The 17631-nt window shown below is 37.2% G+C and overlaps 1 protein-coding gene and 1 long non-coding RNA gene across 5 annotated transcripts in view; one reads left to right on the top strand and one right to left on the bottom strand.

The window, feature by feature from the left end:
- Positions 1-2367: 2367 nt before the first annotated feature.
- cdkn2c (cyclin-dependent kinase inhibitor 2C (p18, inhibits CDK4)) overlaps positions 2368-17631 on the bottom strand; it is a 28752-nt gene continuing 13488 nt past the window's right edge. Inside the window, exons 1-4 of one of the 3 annotated variants that reach the window (XM_017304364.2) lie at positions 6467-6964; positions 5899-5978; positions 4893-5019; positions 2368-3179 (exon numbers count right to left, since the gene is read on the bottom strand). In XM_017304364.2, coding sequence (XP_017159853.1) covers positions 2820-3179; positions 4893-5018 — 486 coding nt within the window. In that variant the 5' untranslated portion in view covers position 5019; positions 5899-5978; positions 6467-6964 and the 3' untranslated portion in view covers positions 2368-2819. Of the gene's footprint in view, positions 3180-4892; positions 5020-5898; positions 5979-6108; positions 6444-6466; positions 6965-17631 lie in introns of those variants that run through there. The other 2 variants (XM_008407879.3, XM_081606421.1) reach the window with 2 other exon arrangements.
- On the top strand, positions 8895-15045 carry LOC145551460 (uncharacterized). Of its 2 annotated transcripts, XR_014087308.1 has the most exons (5): positions 8895-10491; positions 10738-10906; positions 11011-11373; positions 12860-12927; positions 13424-15045. It is a non-coding gene; the product is annotated as an uncharacterized LOC145551460 (long non-coding RNA). The 2 variants fall into 2 exon arrangements; XR_014087307.1 differs by lacking the exon at positions 8895-10491 and having other exon boundaries at positions 10498-10906.

Below are 17631 nucleotides of genomic sequence, written 5' to 3' on the forward strand. Positions count from 1 at the left end.
CAGGAATTATTATTGACCCATATACATTTTTGAAAGTTTTCTGGGCCTCGTCTTTGTACTAATCTTCAGTTCTTTCTACAGATTTTCTATTGAATTAAAGTTAGCTTTTTAGTTGTTGTTTTTTTTTTTTTACTGAAAATATGTGAGAGTTTCATTGTGTATTTAAAGTCATCTCTCCTTTATTGTTGACATTTGGCCTTTTTCGTACATTTGTTGATTCTTTTATTATTCAGTAATGTGAATATACCATATGTGCCATTTATTAAGACAGCCTCGCATCATAATGTTTTCACCTTCAAACATCACTGCAGGTAAAGTGTGTGATACTCGGTATCACATTTTCTTTTTTTTTGTTCCCCAAGCAAGATGCGTGTAATGGTATACAACAAGTTTATTTTGTATTCTCATAGTACTTTACTGGCTTCTCTAAATGTTCTGCTGCAAACTTTAAGTGATTTTTTCCCCCTCTGCAGTGGAGGTTGGTACAATAAGCTTACATTGATGCCGTTGCAGTTTAGTATATTGTGTTTAAACAAGTGTACCTGCTAGTTCTGGGTTTTTCTGAAGTTTTTAGTAAGTGGACATTAATCCTTTTATTATTGTGATTATTATTATCATCATCATTGGTTTGACTGCTGGCTGGTTAATGGTGAAAAACGTTCCTATCAAATTATGGATAATGGGTCCATGCTGTTCTCACAGGAACCTCCAGAAACTGATGGTCTTTTTTTATAGGCAATCAATTGGGACTTAACTAGTTATCTGGTAGTGATCCTGATTCATCATGATTTATGGAGAAATTTCTTTGTAGATGCAGACCACCTGGGTGCTATTGGCATAGATGCACGTCAAACGCATTCAATCTCTTGAATGTGCTTACTTGGCAAACATTGCATTGTTACATACTTATTTTTCCTGCTCTGTCTTAAATGAATCAATCAAGTTTGTTTGAAACTTAATTACAAGCACTTCTTTTTTCAGAAAAGTGCTTTACATCATATTAAAACGATAATTTCCTCTGCAGTGGAGATTGCGTGATTGTCAGGTAATTTGAACACACAAGCACACAACATGGGGCAAAATGAGAACATGGTAAATTTTATTTGCTCTAACTTTCATGTAATGACAGATGCTCTGCAATAATTTTGTTTTATTTGGTTATAAACGCCAGGTCCTGGTCTTCACGTTTCAAATCTGTAAGAGACAATGATTTATTTTAATGTCTGTTTACAAACTTCAAATTACCACAGTTACAAGTAGTCCTGAAATATGCATAACGAAAAACGTATTTGTCTGCTTAAAATGCCGTTTCAGACGCAGAACAGACCACTGATAGGTCAGTCTGTAAACACTCTCCAGCCAATTGAAACCCTGAACGTATGAGGCCACGTCAAAAATGACTACCATCATAAAGGTCCATATATGGCTGAACTCCTCCCCCTCTTTTTCAAATGAGAAAGTTCTGATTCCTCCGCAGGACAGAGGAGTCTACGCACGTCAGAAAATAGTAATCACCCCAAAAAAAACGCTTATTACTAGAATTAGCTCTCTAATTTGCGTTTATTAGTTATTTTTTCTTTACCAGAAATAAACATGTTAAGTGAATGCAGCCGAGGTTTTACTCGAAATGAATCGGGCCTACAAGTTTGACTAACCATTCCAGGTCGAATTGCAAAATTTACTACTTTTCACCTTGCGCGCATTACAATATAGTGGATCCAGTTCTGCAGTGCTCCGTTTTCAGAAAGTTCATTTATTAGTTAAGCTGTTAAATTTGTAATAGCTAAACGATTAAACAGTCATTTAATAGTCTGACTATTAAATGACTGGTGGAGAGAATAGCAGGCCGCAAAAACCATCATAATTCAAACAAATAGACTTAATGAAACAAGAAATAGTTTGATTATCTGGTAAAATAACATCAAACGGAAATATTTGGGCATATATAACTCAAAATATACCCTAAAATGTTTTTCCCCCCCCAATAATTGACTAATTGTTTTCTACGCAACTAAATGCATTGGATGCTTTGTACAATTTTCAGCGTGAGATTTTGCTCGTGCAATAAAACAATGTATTTTAAGGCATTTCACACATGTTTACCGTGTACAAAAATATGAACAGCGCTGTAGATTTACCGCACTACATGGTCAGACTTAATCGGCTTCAGGAAATTGCTTTTGTCTTCTTCATTTGTGGCGCAGACTCGAAGAAGACATCCATTTATTGCAACATGTCACTTTTTAATGTCGTTTTTAAAATTCTCGAAATAACGTGATTTGAAACTGACCGTCAATTAACCGTAGGCGTATTTTTCACAATAGCAGACTATTTCAGAAAACTGAGCACAGGAATGCCACAGGCGTGTCTGTTGAAGGGTATTTATTGTAGTCTTTATTTTTGTTTTACAATCAGTATGGCTTCTGGTGTCACATGATAAAGACGCATATCCGTTTTTAATTTATAAAGCACGTCAGCACAAAGAAGAAGGGTGCTGAAGACGCACCCAAAATACAAACTATTTACTTTTACAACCGAAAACAATGCAGCGCCTCTGCTGGAATCTTCACGGGACAAGTTATAGCGAAAACCATTTTATTAAAGATAAACCCAAGAATAGGGTGTGACACTGAAGACTTCTTTCATTTACTCACCTCTGGTGAGTAGAGTCTGGTCACCAGAGGTGACTCTGATGAAAATAACATTTTCATTTGCCTCATGACAATTAGACCGTTATGCCACTACTACAAGAGCTGCTCTTCCTCTGAGGGCCCATTATAATAAACGCAAATTAGCAATAAGCGCTTCCCTCGCGTCACTCAAGGTCCCAGATATTGTTCAATGAAATCAGCCGTCTCCTCCTGTTTGAACTCTCGCGCCAGGCTCAGCGCGGTGTGTCCCAGGTCGTTGGTCCTCCGGGGGTCCTCGGTGAGGTCCAGGAGCATCCTGACCACCTCCAGGTGCCCCCCCTTTGCGGCCAGATGCAGCGGCAGGTTGCCGGTTTCGTCCGCGAGATTCACTTCCGCTCCGTGATTTACCAGAACACGCACAGTCTCCACGAAACCCTCGCGTGCGGCGTCGTGAGTCACGGTCAGGTTTAGGGTCGGGTCTTGCGCGTTGGGGTCAGCTCCGGCCGCGAGCAGAACCTCGACGAGGTTGGTATTTCCGAGCATCGCCACCTGGAAACATGAGGAAAATAAAAGACAGACGAGTGAACTGGTCGGATGTTTTGACAACTATTTTGTCAAACAGCTTTATAAAGTTGATTTAGATCAACTTACAGCAGTAAGTTATGTTAACTGATAATTTTGTCATATGCCCATGAGTTTAGTAAACTTTGCACTTTAAAAAAAAAAAAAAAAAAAAGACGAAAATAGTGAGAGTGCACTCGAAATTAAAGTTGGTCAGCTTGATTAGCAATGTTATAAAAAGGACAATCAAGCGCACGTTACTTTCTTGGACCCAAGGCACGACAATGAAAATTAAACACTGAGAACTGCAGGGGGTTTTATGTTTTCATTTTAATTTCTAATGTAAAAGACAAAAGGACTACTTTTGTTGGAGGAATTACTCTCCAGAACTTCTTCAATCGTCAGATGAAGGCTGAGAACTGTAGTCAACTTGACAATTTTTCAGACCCAGACCCCTGGCATTTTTTCCCTGTTATTGGAGACTTTAGTTATCCAATAAGGCGAAACGTTCTGCAGTAACTGGGGTGAGGAAGCAGAGTACTGCCGTGGGCCTCTCCCAGTTCACATGCATGAACAGCATGAAAGCAGTATCCTTATACAGAAAGCTCCGTCTTACTACAGAGAGGATACGGACTCCTTAGGCATATCTTTAAGTTGTCCTTTCTTGTGTACATGTCCAGTCTTGAGGTTGTGAAAGTATTATTTTTTTAAAATGTTTTTATAGTTTTTGAATATGCCAGTTATTCAAAAATGAGTATATTTGATATTGTGAAATTCCCCTGGGAAATGACTGGGGATGCCTTTCTCGCCCCATTCCCTCAGCCACTGCGGCTCAACAAGTGGAAAAACACAGGCCTCATGTTAGAGGTGAAGTTTTACCATGCTCTACCAGCCACAGTAGCTGGTCGATTTTTTTTAAAATTTCCACCCCTAAATGAAAAATTAATGGAAGTCATTACAAAATCCCTGTAAAGATAGAAAGACAGTGTGTGTGTGTGTGTGTGTGTGTGTGTGTGTGTGTGTGTGTGTGTGTGTGTGTGTGTGTGTGCGCGTGTTTAAAGTTTACTTGTTGAACATGAAAAAATAAAGATTTAAACATATGGCAGTGCAAATGTTCCATGTGAAAATAGCTCTCATTTAATCTGAAGCATGGCAAGACTTCACCTTGAACATGAGGCCCGTATTTTTCCACTGACAACTTCCTTCTTTCTACTTGTGCTTCATGTCAAAAATGTTTTGGTGCCGACACTTCTTTATCCAAACGAATAGCAATAAATAATAAAATAAGCATCTCTCTCTTTGTTATGACTGAGTTCACAAGTCAGAAAAAAAACTGCTAATTACTTTAGGTTAGGCTTTTTTTTTTTTATTTGCAATATACAATATAGTTAATATGGAATAAATATAACTCCAGCACACAGTTTAAAAAATTAAAACTTAGCTGACTTTTGAACATAGAGAGAGAAAAAGCAGGAAATGACAGTTAAATCAACACTGTGCTGATACTGGAGCCTTTAGCAATGTTATGTTTAGTTTCAACAAGAGATTGAATAGCTTCAGCTCTTTCAAGTGTTAAAACTACCCTCTCCTGTTAAAATCAACTCTGAAAGAGTTACATTTACACAAACTAAAGTCTCGGCACCGTGTTGATTTAATGCTGTCAATTTTACTAAATAGGAGAAGGTGAAGTATTAGCCAGACCTGCAGAGGAGTCCTCCGAAACTCATTCAGTCCATTAACATCAGCTCCAGCTTGCAATAAATTCAACACTTCTTCCAGCTTCCCACATGCAGAGGCACTACATAGAAGGTCTGATCGACACGCCATCCTGGTAGAACAAAGAAAAAGTGTCTGTCTTGTGGTCCTATCAATGCAGAGAGGCCCCTCCTTCAGCTCTGCCTGCTCTTCCCCTCCTCTTCCTAAAACCTGCTGCTCTGATTACCTCAAAAGGGCCTATTTTTGCGTATAAAAGGTTGAAACAATTTTAGGGGTTTGTTATTATCATTTCTTTTTATATATATAATTTCATGCATCCAAAAGCTACATCCACTCTTCATCACATGTCATACAATTACAAACTATGAATTAGGGTAGTCAACATTTTACTTAATCTCAACAGTAGAAACTTATAGTATTTTAAAACATAAATATTTTTAACATGAAAATAAAAGGCAGCAGGCAACACAATGTTTGGTAGTGCACCACTTAATCTAAAAAAAGAGCCACAAACTTCTAAGTGTTTTTTTTTTTCTTCCACAGACTGTATATGTATGTATAATATTAATTTGATTCTCCCATTCATGTGTGGGAGAAACACATGAATGTGTTAAAATACATTTTAAGACTTTTAGCAGTCTTAAAATGTCTGCCAAAAGTTGATGGACTCTTCCTCCAACATGGATGCATATGCAGACAGACGGTGCTTTATTTGTATTTTTCTCACATGCTAAAGTCTCTAAAATATGCCCAAGATTAATGCTTTAAATATATATATATTTTTTTCTTTACCCTATGTTTTGCTCTACTATAAATTCGTGTTCAAATTTTGAAGGCATTGCTCTTTTATCTTTGGAGCCACACCTGTTGCAGATGAGTTTGCCACACTACAATAAATATGCTCTTTTTTTTTGTGTAAAAAATTAAAAGATAAAACGGGTTTAAAAAGAAACGAAACCACAAACACAACGAAAAAAAGTGTTTAACTTACTTGAAATGAGGTTTGAATCGCAGCACATGTCTTCCTCTTATTCGGCAACCAGTTTTGGGGACTTCTTACAAGTAAGAAAGCTAGTCAGTTAAACATGGGGGGGGGAAAAAAATAATAAACTGAATTAAACTGACTTGACAAAGCAATCCTGCACCATACAGTCAATAACAAACGGCTGATGTCCCATTTCTCAAAACAATAAAGTTATACCCAGGCATCATCAGGCACGATCAGCAGTCCAGGTTGGATCCAGATATCGCTGAATCATAAAGAAACATGTCGTTTCCAGAGATTACAGCTCGGATGACGCTGTCGGACCACAACCCGAACGAACAATTGCAATATTAATGCTCAGGGTGGAAACAGAAATAGCTCTCTAAAAATAATCTGTGATGCGAAAATGGTGTATTTTAAGTTCAAAGTGAGGAAGAATGACGTGCTCCTTTTTGTATGACTTCAAAGGCAAGTTAACGTTCAGGCGCTTTGTTTTAAAAACTATGAAGTTGGCCTGATTGGGCGACGCATAGCTGCAAGACAAAAAGAAGAAGAAGAAGAAATGGATACGCACCATTTTATAACCTAGAGGAGCGACTGTTGCTCCGTGGAGGTGTGGTCTGCGGCCCACGCGGCTCAAACTGAACCACCGTGGTCCTGATGAACTTCAATCATGTGACTGATATTAGCCAAACACAGCAGTGCCCTCAGCAGGATACGATTAAATATGCTCCTGACTAGGATTCTGAATAAAGTCAGGGTATATGTATAATATGCTACAATAGCTGTCAAAGAACCTCTCGGAGTTTAGAAGTTATTTTTGCTCAAAACTCTAACAGATCGTACTGTCTCTCTCCTCGTTGTCCTCATCTCTTCAACAAGCGCTTTGCCCTCTATGTTACAGGAAAGCGCTGCCGTCCCCGCTTCTTTGTCACCTCTGACCAGATCATCCACCGGCGAACTGTGAAGGAGCGAGCCACCCTTTTATCTCCGCTATAAACGTGGCGGGTCACGAACTTGATAGAAGAATAAAATCCGGAAATTCAATTTCAATCTAGACTGAATATGTTGACAAAATGGGCTCTGCCAGTTTTACACTCCTCACCTAAGGAAAGAAGCTATACCTGTATTTTAATGTTCAAGTTTGCTTAATTATAAAGCACGTTTAATAAATCGCAAATGGGCTCCCGCGGGCACACACACACACACACACACACACACACACACACACACACACACACACACACACACACACACACACACACACACACACACACACACACACACACACACACACACACACACACACACACACAGATACCCACATTCCATTCCTGCTTCATACTGTTCTCTTTCCACTTTCTGCAGCAAGCTGCCCTCTTCTGCACATTCATCTTTTTTTCAAAGAAAAAAGTCCTAAACAATCCAGGGTTTTGTTATTTCCTACCGTTTCTTTATATATATATATATATATATATATATATATATATATATATATATATATATATATATATATATATATATATATATATATGTATTTTTTTTTTTACAAAGTGTGATATAAAAGTATCATTATTTTAGGACATACTGTTGTTTTTATTTTTAATTGTGCCATTTTCAATTCAGCTCTTCGGGGCTCCAAATAGGCTGCTTAAAGCATGATTAAAATCGACAGACTGGACTGTGCTTTCTTTCGTTAATTGTGAGAAAAAAACAAAACAAAACAAAAAAAAACTTAATTTAAGTCATTTTGGGACTTTATCAATGAAGGTCAAGATATAACCAGTTCCTGAAATGGTTGCAAAAAAATTGTCTGCACACACAAATAGGCACTTCTCTCTTTTTATAACGCAGCTGTAAAATGTTGCTTCAAAATAACCATGAATGGAGGACTTCTTCATGAATGGGGAATTGTGACTTTAAACACATTCTTGTGTGTGTGTGTGGGTGTGTCTGTATGTGTGTGTGTGCGAACAGGCTATACCAGTGAAATTTAAACAGATATGTTTGTTTAACATAACTGCATCCACTTTGCAGGCTTAGATCCCCTTTGTTTGCTACTCAAAATATTGTCCTCCAGTAAGTGTGAGGAGAAGATAACTGGAAAACACTGTTACCAACAAATGATACTGCAAGGGTGGCTTAATAAGACCTTGGGATGAAGATGAAGTAGTTTAATGAGAAAGCTTTTATAGTGTGCTAACTGACTAATTAGGCAAGAAGCTCACCACAAAAAATGCAACGGAACAAAAAATATGAGCCTATTATACCTCTTTCCTTTGTGCAGAGTAAATACAGTTACCTTCTGTTTGTCTCATTTAGATTCAAGTTCGTTTTGTGGATGTTGACATCTAACAGCTTAAAATGAAATGGACTTCTAATGGACATAATGATCTACTTCATCTAAAGGGTAAGCTTTATACATTTAATAAACTATAAAAATGCTTATTTTCAGTGGCGAATGATCCTGTGCACTGACATATCAGTCTGCATATTAGTGCCTTAGAGGGTTCCTTACCTCGCCATTGCCAAAAGTTTTATATTTAGAGATATATCCTTCAACAAACTAATCTGGAAAGTAACTTAATATAAATCTAGACTCTAGACTGCATAATAGTGGTGATAGTAATTATTTGTGAGATATAAAAAAAAACAACTAACAAAGAGATGCTGTTCCAACAAGCAAGCCAAGATCAAATATTAGCAAACAGGAATGTTGTAGCACCCTGCATGTGTTTCTGTTAAGGCTAAAGATAGGGGGTCAGTTCGACTGCATTACTTGGGTGAAATACCCACACGTACGCACACACAGCTCTGACATTTCTTATAATCTCAGCAGAGGAAGTCACTTTCACAATTCATCTTTCCTGTTGAATTCACAAGAAGTAAAGCCTCTCTGCTAAAAGCTAAAACGCAATTGTCAGTTAACCTAATTCTTCCCTAATGGAATATGTTGCACTATGTATTTTATTAATGGAAAACATGAAATACTGTCAGTGATATTTCAACACATTCTCACTCCCAACTCGTCACATATTGACGTTTTTTCAGGTACCCTCGGCGTCACATATTGACGCCAAGGGTACCCCCTTGGCGTCAATATGTGACTTGAAGGGTTCTCCCATTGAATGTTGTACGGTTCCCTGAGCGTCCGATATTTACGACTTAGGAACGAATAAGATGACGTATCTATTTTTTAAAAAACCTTTATTTACAATGTGTGTGCTAGTTTGAACAGGATATTAATAATATTTACTACATAAACGTTCATAAAACTTTAATTTGGTATTTTAAAATAACTCAGTAAAATATAAAACCGGAGGGTTTTTGTTGTGGTTGTTGTTAAGTTGATTTAAAAGCTTTTTTTTTTTTTTTTTTTTTTTAACTTGATTTAAAATCCTTTATTTTAAATTTACCAACTTAATTTAAGAAAAAATAAGAATTATTTTCTTTTGTTATTTCATGCAAACAGTTCTGTGAACGTTTTAATATTTTTGATTGAAATAATAAAAATAAGTACGTATCCGGCAAAAACCCATGAAGAAGAAGACGCTGACGTCATCGCATGCGACGCTGTGAGTACAAACCTGAATCTGTCCAAAATGTTTCTGTACTATAAAACTAAAAAATAACTAGAGTGTTGCGTTATAAAGTTGATGATTGCAGTTTTAGGACTTAATGGCAGTCGGACTGTGCCGCGAGTGGTTGAAGACATTTAGACACGTTTGTAACATTTATAAAAGAAATTTACCGGAAGAACTGGGCGGGAAGCTAGCTACATTAGCCTCTTGGAGTCCATAAGCTTCAACTGAACCTGCACTTAATACATTTAATTAGCCATGCTAGAGTCACAGAATTCTTTATAGTCATGCTTGTTGTAAAATTTGAGGATCGATATAAACGCCAGTGACCCTAGGCTGTAATGATCCTTAAAAGTTTGTCTATGAGCCCCTGCCTGTTTGAAGCTAGGCCATTTACTTCCAATTAAAACGAACTTGGATCATTACAGGGAAAGATCTCTCTACCTGTCTATTTTGTTTATTGCTGTTGCAACTTATAAAGAGAAATCAAGAACTTCCGAAATCTGAACATTTCTTTTTTTTATGTCAACAGGTTCTTCTTTGATCTCATCACCTCACGTATATTTCTGCTCTTTTATATAGCACCCACAAAAGGCACTTTTAAGAGCCACATCTGTTTTATCTGTTCATCATCTTTGTGTCCTTAACTTGTCTATTCTTAACTTGTCAACAGTACTGTCTGTCTGTCTGTCTGTCTGTCTGTCTGTCTGTCTGTCTGTCTGTCTGTCTGTCCGTCCGTCCGTCCGTCCGTCCGTTTGTTTCTCCATCTGAAGTCTTTGTTGTTGTTTTTTTTGCACTTTGCCATTGTTTTTTAACTATGACACGGCCCAAATTCAGGCCATGCCCAAAGTGTGAAACGCCTAACCAGGCAAACAGAAAAACGTGTTTTGTCTGCCACCAGAGTCTTTCCACCAAAAAAAATCTCAAAGAAAAGCTGCAGGGTTTTGACGATCAGTGGAGGGAAGCTGTTTTAAAGAACAGAAACGTTTCCAGAGTAATATGTTCTGCACAAATCGCAGTAAGTATACATTTTTAGACTGAAAAAGTTCTGTTAATGAGCAAAATGTACCCCGTACTCCTCTTGTTAACTTAAACATTCTTCTCTGACTTTTCCATATGAAATAGTTGAGATGTTAACACCACAAAACACACATGACTTTGAAAATATAAATTATTTTATCAATATGTTGCTAAAGATGAAAAACAACTGCTCTAATAGGATGGTGTGTTTAAGTAATTTGTTACATGTTCTTATCAATCGCAGGTACGCAAACTCCATGCTTTAGGCTTCAAGCCCATTTTATTTTTCGCGAAGCAACAATCATCTTCAAGCAAGTGGGTTGCTGACATAACTACACATTTGGAGACCACGGATACTACAAAAAATTTTTTGGATAAGATGCAGAGGGCTTATGAATTTCTTCTCTCTGTTGGTAATGCATGTATGTTTGTGTGAGAGTGTGTACACCTGTAGTGCCTTATATCAGAGAGCGAGCAATACTTATGTATTTTTTCTTTAAAATTATGTCTTTCCTAGGCACACCTGTACCAGTGCAGCCCCAAACCTCTACAGAAGATGCTTTTACACACAAAGAGCAATTGACTGGTAAAAACGCTGAGGACTTCATTAATGAACCAAAGGAGACCACAGCTGAGGAGCAGATAAAGACCTCACCACAAAACCAAGAAGAAACTGTGATTGTGCTTGATCTGGTTCCTGTTCCTCCTCCTCCTATTGTTCCATCCTCATCAGCTTTCCAGACGAAAAGGGCCCGAAGCCCCTCTCCAGCTGCCTCTCCCATAGACCAGCCAGATCAGGAGTCATCTCAATCACCTGCTGCTAATGCCATCTCATCAACTCAGGGTGGCCTATGTGACACTGACAGTAAGAAGAGAAAGCGTAAGTTTTGTTTTCCTCAGTCCTGTGTCTATTGCTTTTACATCCATTGATTTCTTACACCGGGGGGAACAACTACATACTTAAGGAGTTCAGCACTAAAATGCTGCTGCTGCCTATCTCCAGCTAGAGGAGGGGGTCACCCTGGACAGGTCGCCAGTCTGTCCAGGGTGGTGACCAGGGCAACACAGAGACAGACAGGACAAACAACCATGCACACACACACACACACAGACACACACACACACACACACACACATCTAGGGACAATTTGGAGAGACCAATTAACATGACAGTCATGTTTTTGGACCGTGGAAGGAAACCAGAGTACCCGGAGAAAACCCACGCATGCAGAAAGACCCAGGGCCAGGAATCAAAACCAGAACTTCTTCTATCAACTGTGCCACTGTGCATTTAATGTACATTTCAGCTATACTAACTTCAAATTCTCAATTAATAATGATGCTTGTCTTGACCTTGTTTGTGAACTTGTGGACAAGTACACTGTAGTTGTTAGTTAAACAAGTTTAACTAACTGTCCTGAAATCATAAACCAAGCCTTTGCAAATTTTACACAAGTGGGGAGAATGAAAAGACACTGCTGGAGATGGAGATTAACAAAGATGGCGACAAAGCTTATCCACTTTGTTGCTATGTTCATTGATTTTTTCCTGACTCTTCTACTGACTGGTCAAAACATCTAGTGATATATGTAGCAACTCTTTTTTGTTGTTGTTTTGGAGACTCTTAAATCAGCATTGCTCTGCCATGAGCAAGCAGCATAGGATGCTTAGATTCCCCCTTGCTCCTAAAAGGACCTACAGTCAGTCTAACAGTTGTCTGTCCTGCAGAATTCCTTTGGCAGTAATCAGAGCAGAGCAGGCCCATTCCAATTTTGTCAATATTACAAAGAAACATTTGCAAATGAGAATAATGCTACTATCAATACAGTCTACAACACTTGCTATTCCAACTCATCTCCCCACTGCCCCGCTGCACCGTGTGGGGCAGTGGGACTGAAAGAGATCGCCATATACCAGAATGAGTGCTGAGTGACAGGGCTGTGGTATTATTTCATATTTTAATGTTAATGAATTTCACTGTAACTATTAGAAAAACCCAACTACCAACTTGAGGAGTCAAGTATTGAAGTGTCAAAATTTTCACAGAATCAGAAAATAATTATACAGTTTATAAGTGACAAAACTTATTTTGGGTTTAGTTACACTTTAAGTATTATTTTTCAATTTCTTTGGCCAATAGTTAAATAATATTTAACTATTAGTAGTTAAAAATTAGTAATATTTAACTACTAATAATATAACTTTAACCTCTGAAATAATTAGAGAAAATGTGTAAGTCCATGTAAAGAAGATTAAAGTTTAGAATGATTAAAAGTCACCACACTAGTTTTCAGTTTTTCATTGTACACACTTAGGCTGTATTTCATGTTTTGTTTTTATAATTTTTTTCTTTTCTTGTCATTAAGGTTGCCGGAAATGTAGTAGACAAAAGGTGTTCCTCTTTGACTCAATCACCGGGCATAGGACAAATGCGGTAAGACTAAAATTGTTACTAATACACCCTCTCAAAGTACATTCCCACCCTAGTCAAAAATGCCATGATACACCAAGAGACATTGCCACATGTGGAGATGAGTAGATGGGGGGAGGGGTGATAATTGGGACTGGTCTGCAAAAATAAGCACATTTGTTTACTCATAAACTTTTTGATCATATTTACTTACTCTCAAGACTCAATTGCTTTCTATTTTTCTTTTTTTATTATAAGGATAAAAAGGGGCATTACAATAAGTCAGAGCAAAACAATTTCACACAAAAAAGTCAGCATTGGCACAGTAACAGAAGCATAGAGATGGAACACCAAATCACATAATTAGGCATTTTATTATAAAAGCCATGATTCACCACTCATCCTTCAATACTGACTGAAGACTCCTTCCACGCTTAAGTATTTTAGAAATACTTTATGGACATGTTTTTGATGATTGCTTTAATTAATTGATTTCTCTTTTATTTTATATGCTGTCTAGGGAAAAGAGGAAGTAAAAATTCATTGGTTACCCTGCTCTGCTTGGTGAGAAGTGTTTTTTGCACCTATTAGAAATATAATCTTGCTATGTCATGGGGAAATATAATGGAAATGTAAAATTTGGAGATGTATATTACGTTATAATGTCATCAAGCTTTTTGTGGCCTTTTGTCACAAGAGCTTTTCCTTAGGTTTTCAGTCTAGCTGAGATGGCGCCCTACAAAGCATACCTCCCCTGATGCAATCCCTTAAGGCTAATGGCAGCTGCAATTAGCAAACGCCTGCTGGACCAGCTCTGCTGAGCTCATTTTGGGGATTGCTTCTCAGTCCAACGCTACTGAGAATGGCTGTAAACCACTTAATGAAGGTGTGATGACATCCTAAAGCCAGTGTCAGAAGAGGAGGTGCTTCTTAGAGAAACAGTGACCCATTTTGAAAATGGGTCTCCAGTAGACATTGGCTTAAACATGGCTACTCTTCCTGGGTTCTATACATTAAAGTGTGTAAATGACAAAGTGACATTTCTTTTAAGTCTTATTTGATATGTACAACATTTGTATAACAACTGAAGGTAACAGTCTTACTTTATTATATTATGAAAAGGCACTATGGTCCTAGAAATTATTTAAAACTGTTCTTTTTATAATTGATACAAGCTGGAAATTAAATCTGAAACTGTCACTTTCTTTGAGTTAGAATTTTTGGTAGAATTTTTTCAAAAACTAAACCACTATGAGAGATTTTTCTTGTTTGTGTAGTGGTGAAATTACTGTGCAGTCAGTTTGTCATCGGACACTTAATAATTCAAGATAATATTGTTTGGGACACAACAAGATCCTGTTGTGTCCCAATAAGCTGTTAATTGGGGCAGGGGGTGATTTAGTCAGGGAAAAGTATTTGGCTACAGAAACTCTCTTTTAGAAAGAGAAAAATGTTTACCTTGCAGTACATAAAAATTCCATAACTTGATTTTACTGTTCATCTTTTCTAGTGGGAAATCTGGGAAGACACATGGGAACCTGCATGTCAGTTCTCACATGTTGCTGTCCCCCAAGAAGAGCCACTTCCTTCAGACAACAAACAAGCGGGATGATGTTGCTTTTTCTTTTTTCTTTTTTTGTATTACAAAGTTCTAATTTTCATTTTTTCTATAACTGCAGTTTCACTTTAGTGAGACGTTTTTTGTTTTATATTGTTTTTGTCATTCACTGAAATAAATGTTACTGTTGTAATGCAGTAGTAATAAGATCATCTTGGGCTGTTCATTGATACGTTTTTGTCATATTCTGTAAAAGCCTTAAGACATGCTGTGACTGGCTGAGTCACTGCATGAACTATTTACTTTGCCTGAACAGGACTGTTTGTACATAGTAAAAGTTGACAGTCTTAAATCCTTTAAACATGGCATTTTACACATTTGTTTTTGAGTGTTTTGAAGGTTGATATGGAATTCCAAATTCAAGTCCATAAAATTTTGTTAAAAAAACATTAATTTCAATATAACTTCTTGGAAGTGTTTTATGCCAAGAAGCTATAATTTCACCATCTGCTTTTTTGTATCATGTATGTTGTCTATCAATATTGTATTTGTAAAATGCTTTAATAAAATTGCTTTCAAATGCAGTACATTTATTTTTGAACACAGCTGCTTTAAGTGCAGTTACTGATGAAGTGGACATTAAAATACCTTTTTAATGTCCAGATCAACTGACCATATAACACATCACACATATATAAATTTAAATAAACCTATGTTGCAAATGTCATGCACATTTTGAAGAACACACATTAATTACTAAGCCTGTAATATATATATATTAACCATTTATATATTCCTGCTCTGACCTGTAACTACCAAAAGAAGTCCTTTAAGTCCCGGATGTTGCTGGCTACATTTCCTTAAATGATCCAATGTTATCAGCGCCAGTTTAAATAAAGCTGTTTAGACCAAAGTACCTTGAGGAGAAAACTTTTTCAAACCTGATCTTCCATAATGAAATATAGTTAACCACACAAAATATTTTTGAAACATCACAGCTCCGCAAACTTCTATAAATTCTTACACGGCTGCTCTGCGGGAATTTGAAATGGAATTCAGCCATTGTACGGCAGACAGAGTAAAAGAATAAAGGGACACATCGCGCTCCATCAACACATTGTACCTTACAAGACTATCTCGGGGGACAGGGCACAAATGATCTTTGACAACTTTATGTGTCGGTTGTAAAATCAATTTAGTGGTCAACGAGAAACTGAAATGTTCCCTCAAACTGAAGTTAAAATGTGCATTTGTTATAGTAAGAGTCATAAAGGGATTTATAAACTTTTTTTTGCGTTTGCCCTTCTCAGTGCCTGTCAAGCTGGCCGCCGTTCGAAGTTGGTCAAGTTTGCCATATGTATTGTCTTAAAGGCATGAAGCCAGATTAACTCTACAACCGATTGATTTCCTCTACACTTGCAGTAGTGTGTGAAGCTATGTTATGTGTTTCATAGATAGAGGATTAGTCACCAGTCTTTGTTGAAGAAGGAAAGAAATTAAATCATAGATCGTGGGAAGTGCAGAGCGAAAACTAATCAAACTAATCACACATCAAATGGTAGTCTAAAAACATCACTATCAATCAATATAAGAAAAATATCTGTAAGAGTATAATTTGTGATCTCTGGAGCAGGCGCTTTGGAGCATCTTGCGCAGTTGATGCGCTTCTGCCATCATTTTCTCCTGCTGTGGACCCAGTGTGTGCGGCATCAGGTCTTATCGACTTCTGATTACTTCATTTTGTAAATGAACCTTTTTGAAATGTTACCCGATCTCAAAAATATTCTTATTGTACAGAAAAAAAAAATTCAGCTTGGCGACTACAGCATTGAAATAAAATGCACTTAGTGACTCTGAATCATCTGATGTTTCAATGCCTTATGGTGTTCCGCAGGGCTCAATTTTGGGCCCTCTGCTTTTCTCTCTATTTACTGCCTCTGGGTTCTATCCTTAGGATACATGGGATGATTGTCAGATTTATTTGCCCATGAAGCAGAAGGATGTACATTCTATAAACATCTCTTTGAGTGTCTAGGTGCTCTCACAACTGAAGCTGGTTAGGATGCTGCTGCACGACTTTTGACAGGAACTCGAAAAAGGGAGCATGTGACTCCTGTCCCGGCCTCACTTCATTGCCTGCCTCTATATTGTAGGATTCATTTAAAAATTCTAATGTTTGCTTCAAAATCACTGCATAATCTTCCCCCGGCTTACCTCTCAGAGCTTCTTCACCCCTAAATACACTATCGGTCACTCAGGTCAGCAGATCAGCTGCTCTTGGAGGTACCAATATCTAGGAGGAAGCTTAGAGGGGGCAGGGCTTTCTCTGTCATGGGTCCTAAGTTATGGAACGACTTGCCTTTGCAGGACAGAGAGGCCCCTTCACTGTCCACTTTTAAAGCTCGTCTTAAACCCATCTATTCTACTTGGCTTTCAAATCAAGCACGATCTAGTTTTTAATTGTACGTTCTTGTTTTTAAACTTTAAGTTTTTATTTTTTTTATTGTTATATTGTATTTAATGTACAGCACTTTGTATCAGCTGTGGTTGTTTTAAAATGTTTCATAAATAAAATTGGTATGGTATGGAATGGTTAAAAGCCATCATTGTCTGACGCACTACAAAAAATGTATCTGCTCCAAATGAACATTTTAAACCTTCTGTCCCTTCTTCATTTGTTTTTTCTTTTTAAGATGGAGGATCAGAAAATAACTTATTGGAGTTTTATAATCAACACCTGGCATGAAGTGTGCTTTATCTTCTGAGTTGCACCGCAACACAAGAGGAACATCCAGCAGAACTGTATTGGCTCGCTTTTATGAGAACAATTATAATGGAGGTTCTCGCATCTGTTACAAATCAACTTATATTATCACATGGCCTTAGTTTTATACATTTTATTTGTATGTATGTCTTTAAAATAATCTATGCAATTATAACTAATTTTAAAATGTTCTCAAAAAGTACATAAAAGCTGAAAAACAAATTTCTTAAAATCAGTTTTTTTTACAAACATTTTAATGTGCTCCATTACTGGCTTTTAATAATGCCAGTAATAAATGTATTTATTCAGTAATAATAAATTCATCCGATATCCTACTTAGTAAAGTGTCCACAAAGGTAGATCCATTTTAGTTTATTAAATCATGCTTGACCATTTTTGTGTAAAT

The sequence above is a fragment of the Poecilia reticulata genome, chromosome 4 (assembly GCF_904066995.2).
Source record: "Poecilia reticulata chromosome 4, P_reticulata-male-v2, whole genome shotgun sequence".
In the NCBI taxonomy this organism is placed as follows: Eukaryota; Metazoa; Chordata; class Actinopteri; order Cyprinodontiformes; family Poeciliidae; genus Poecilia; species Poecilia reticulata.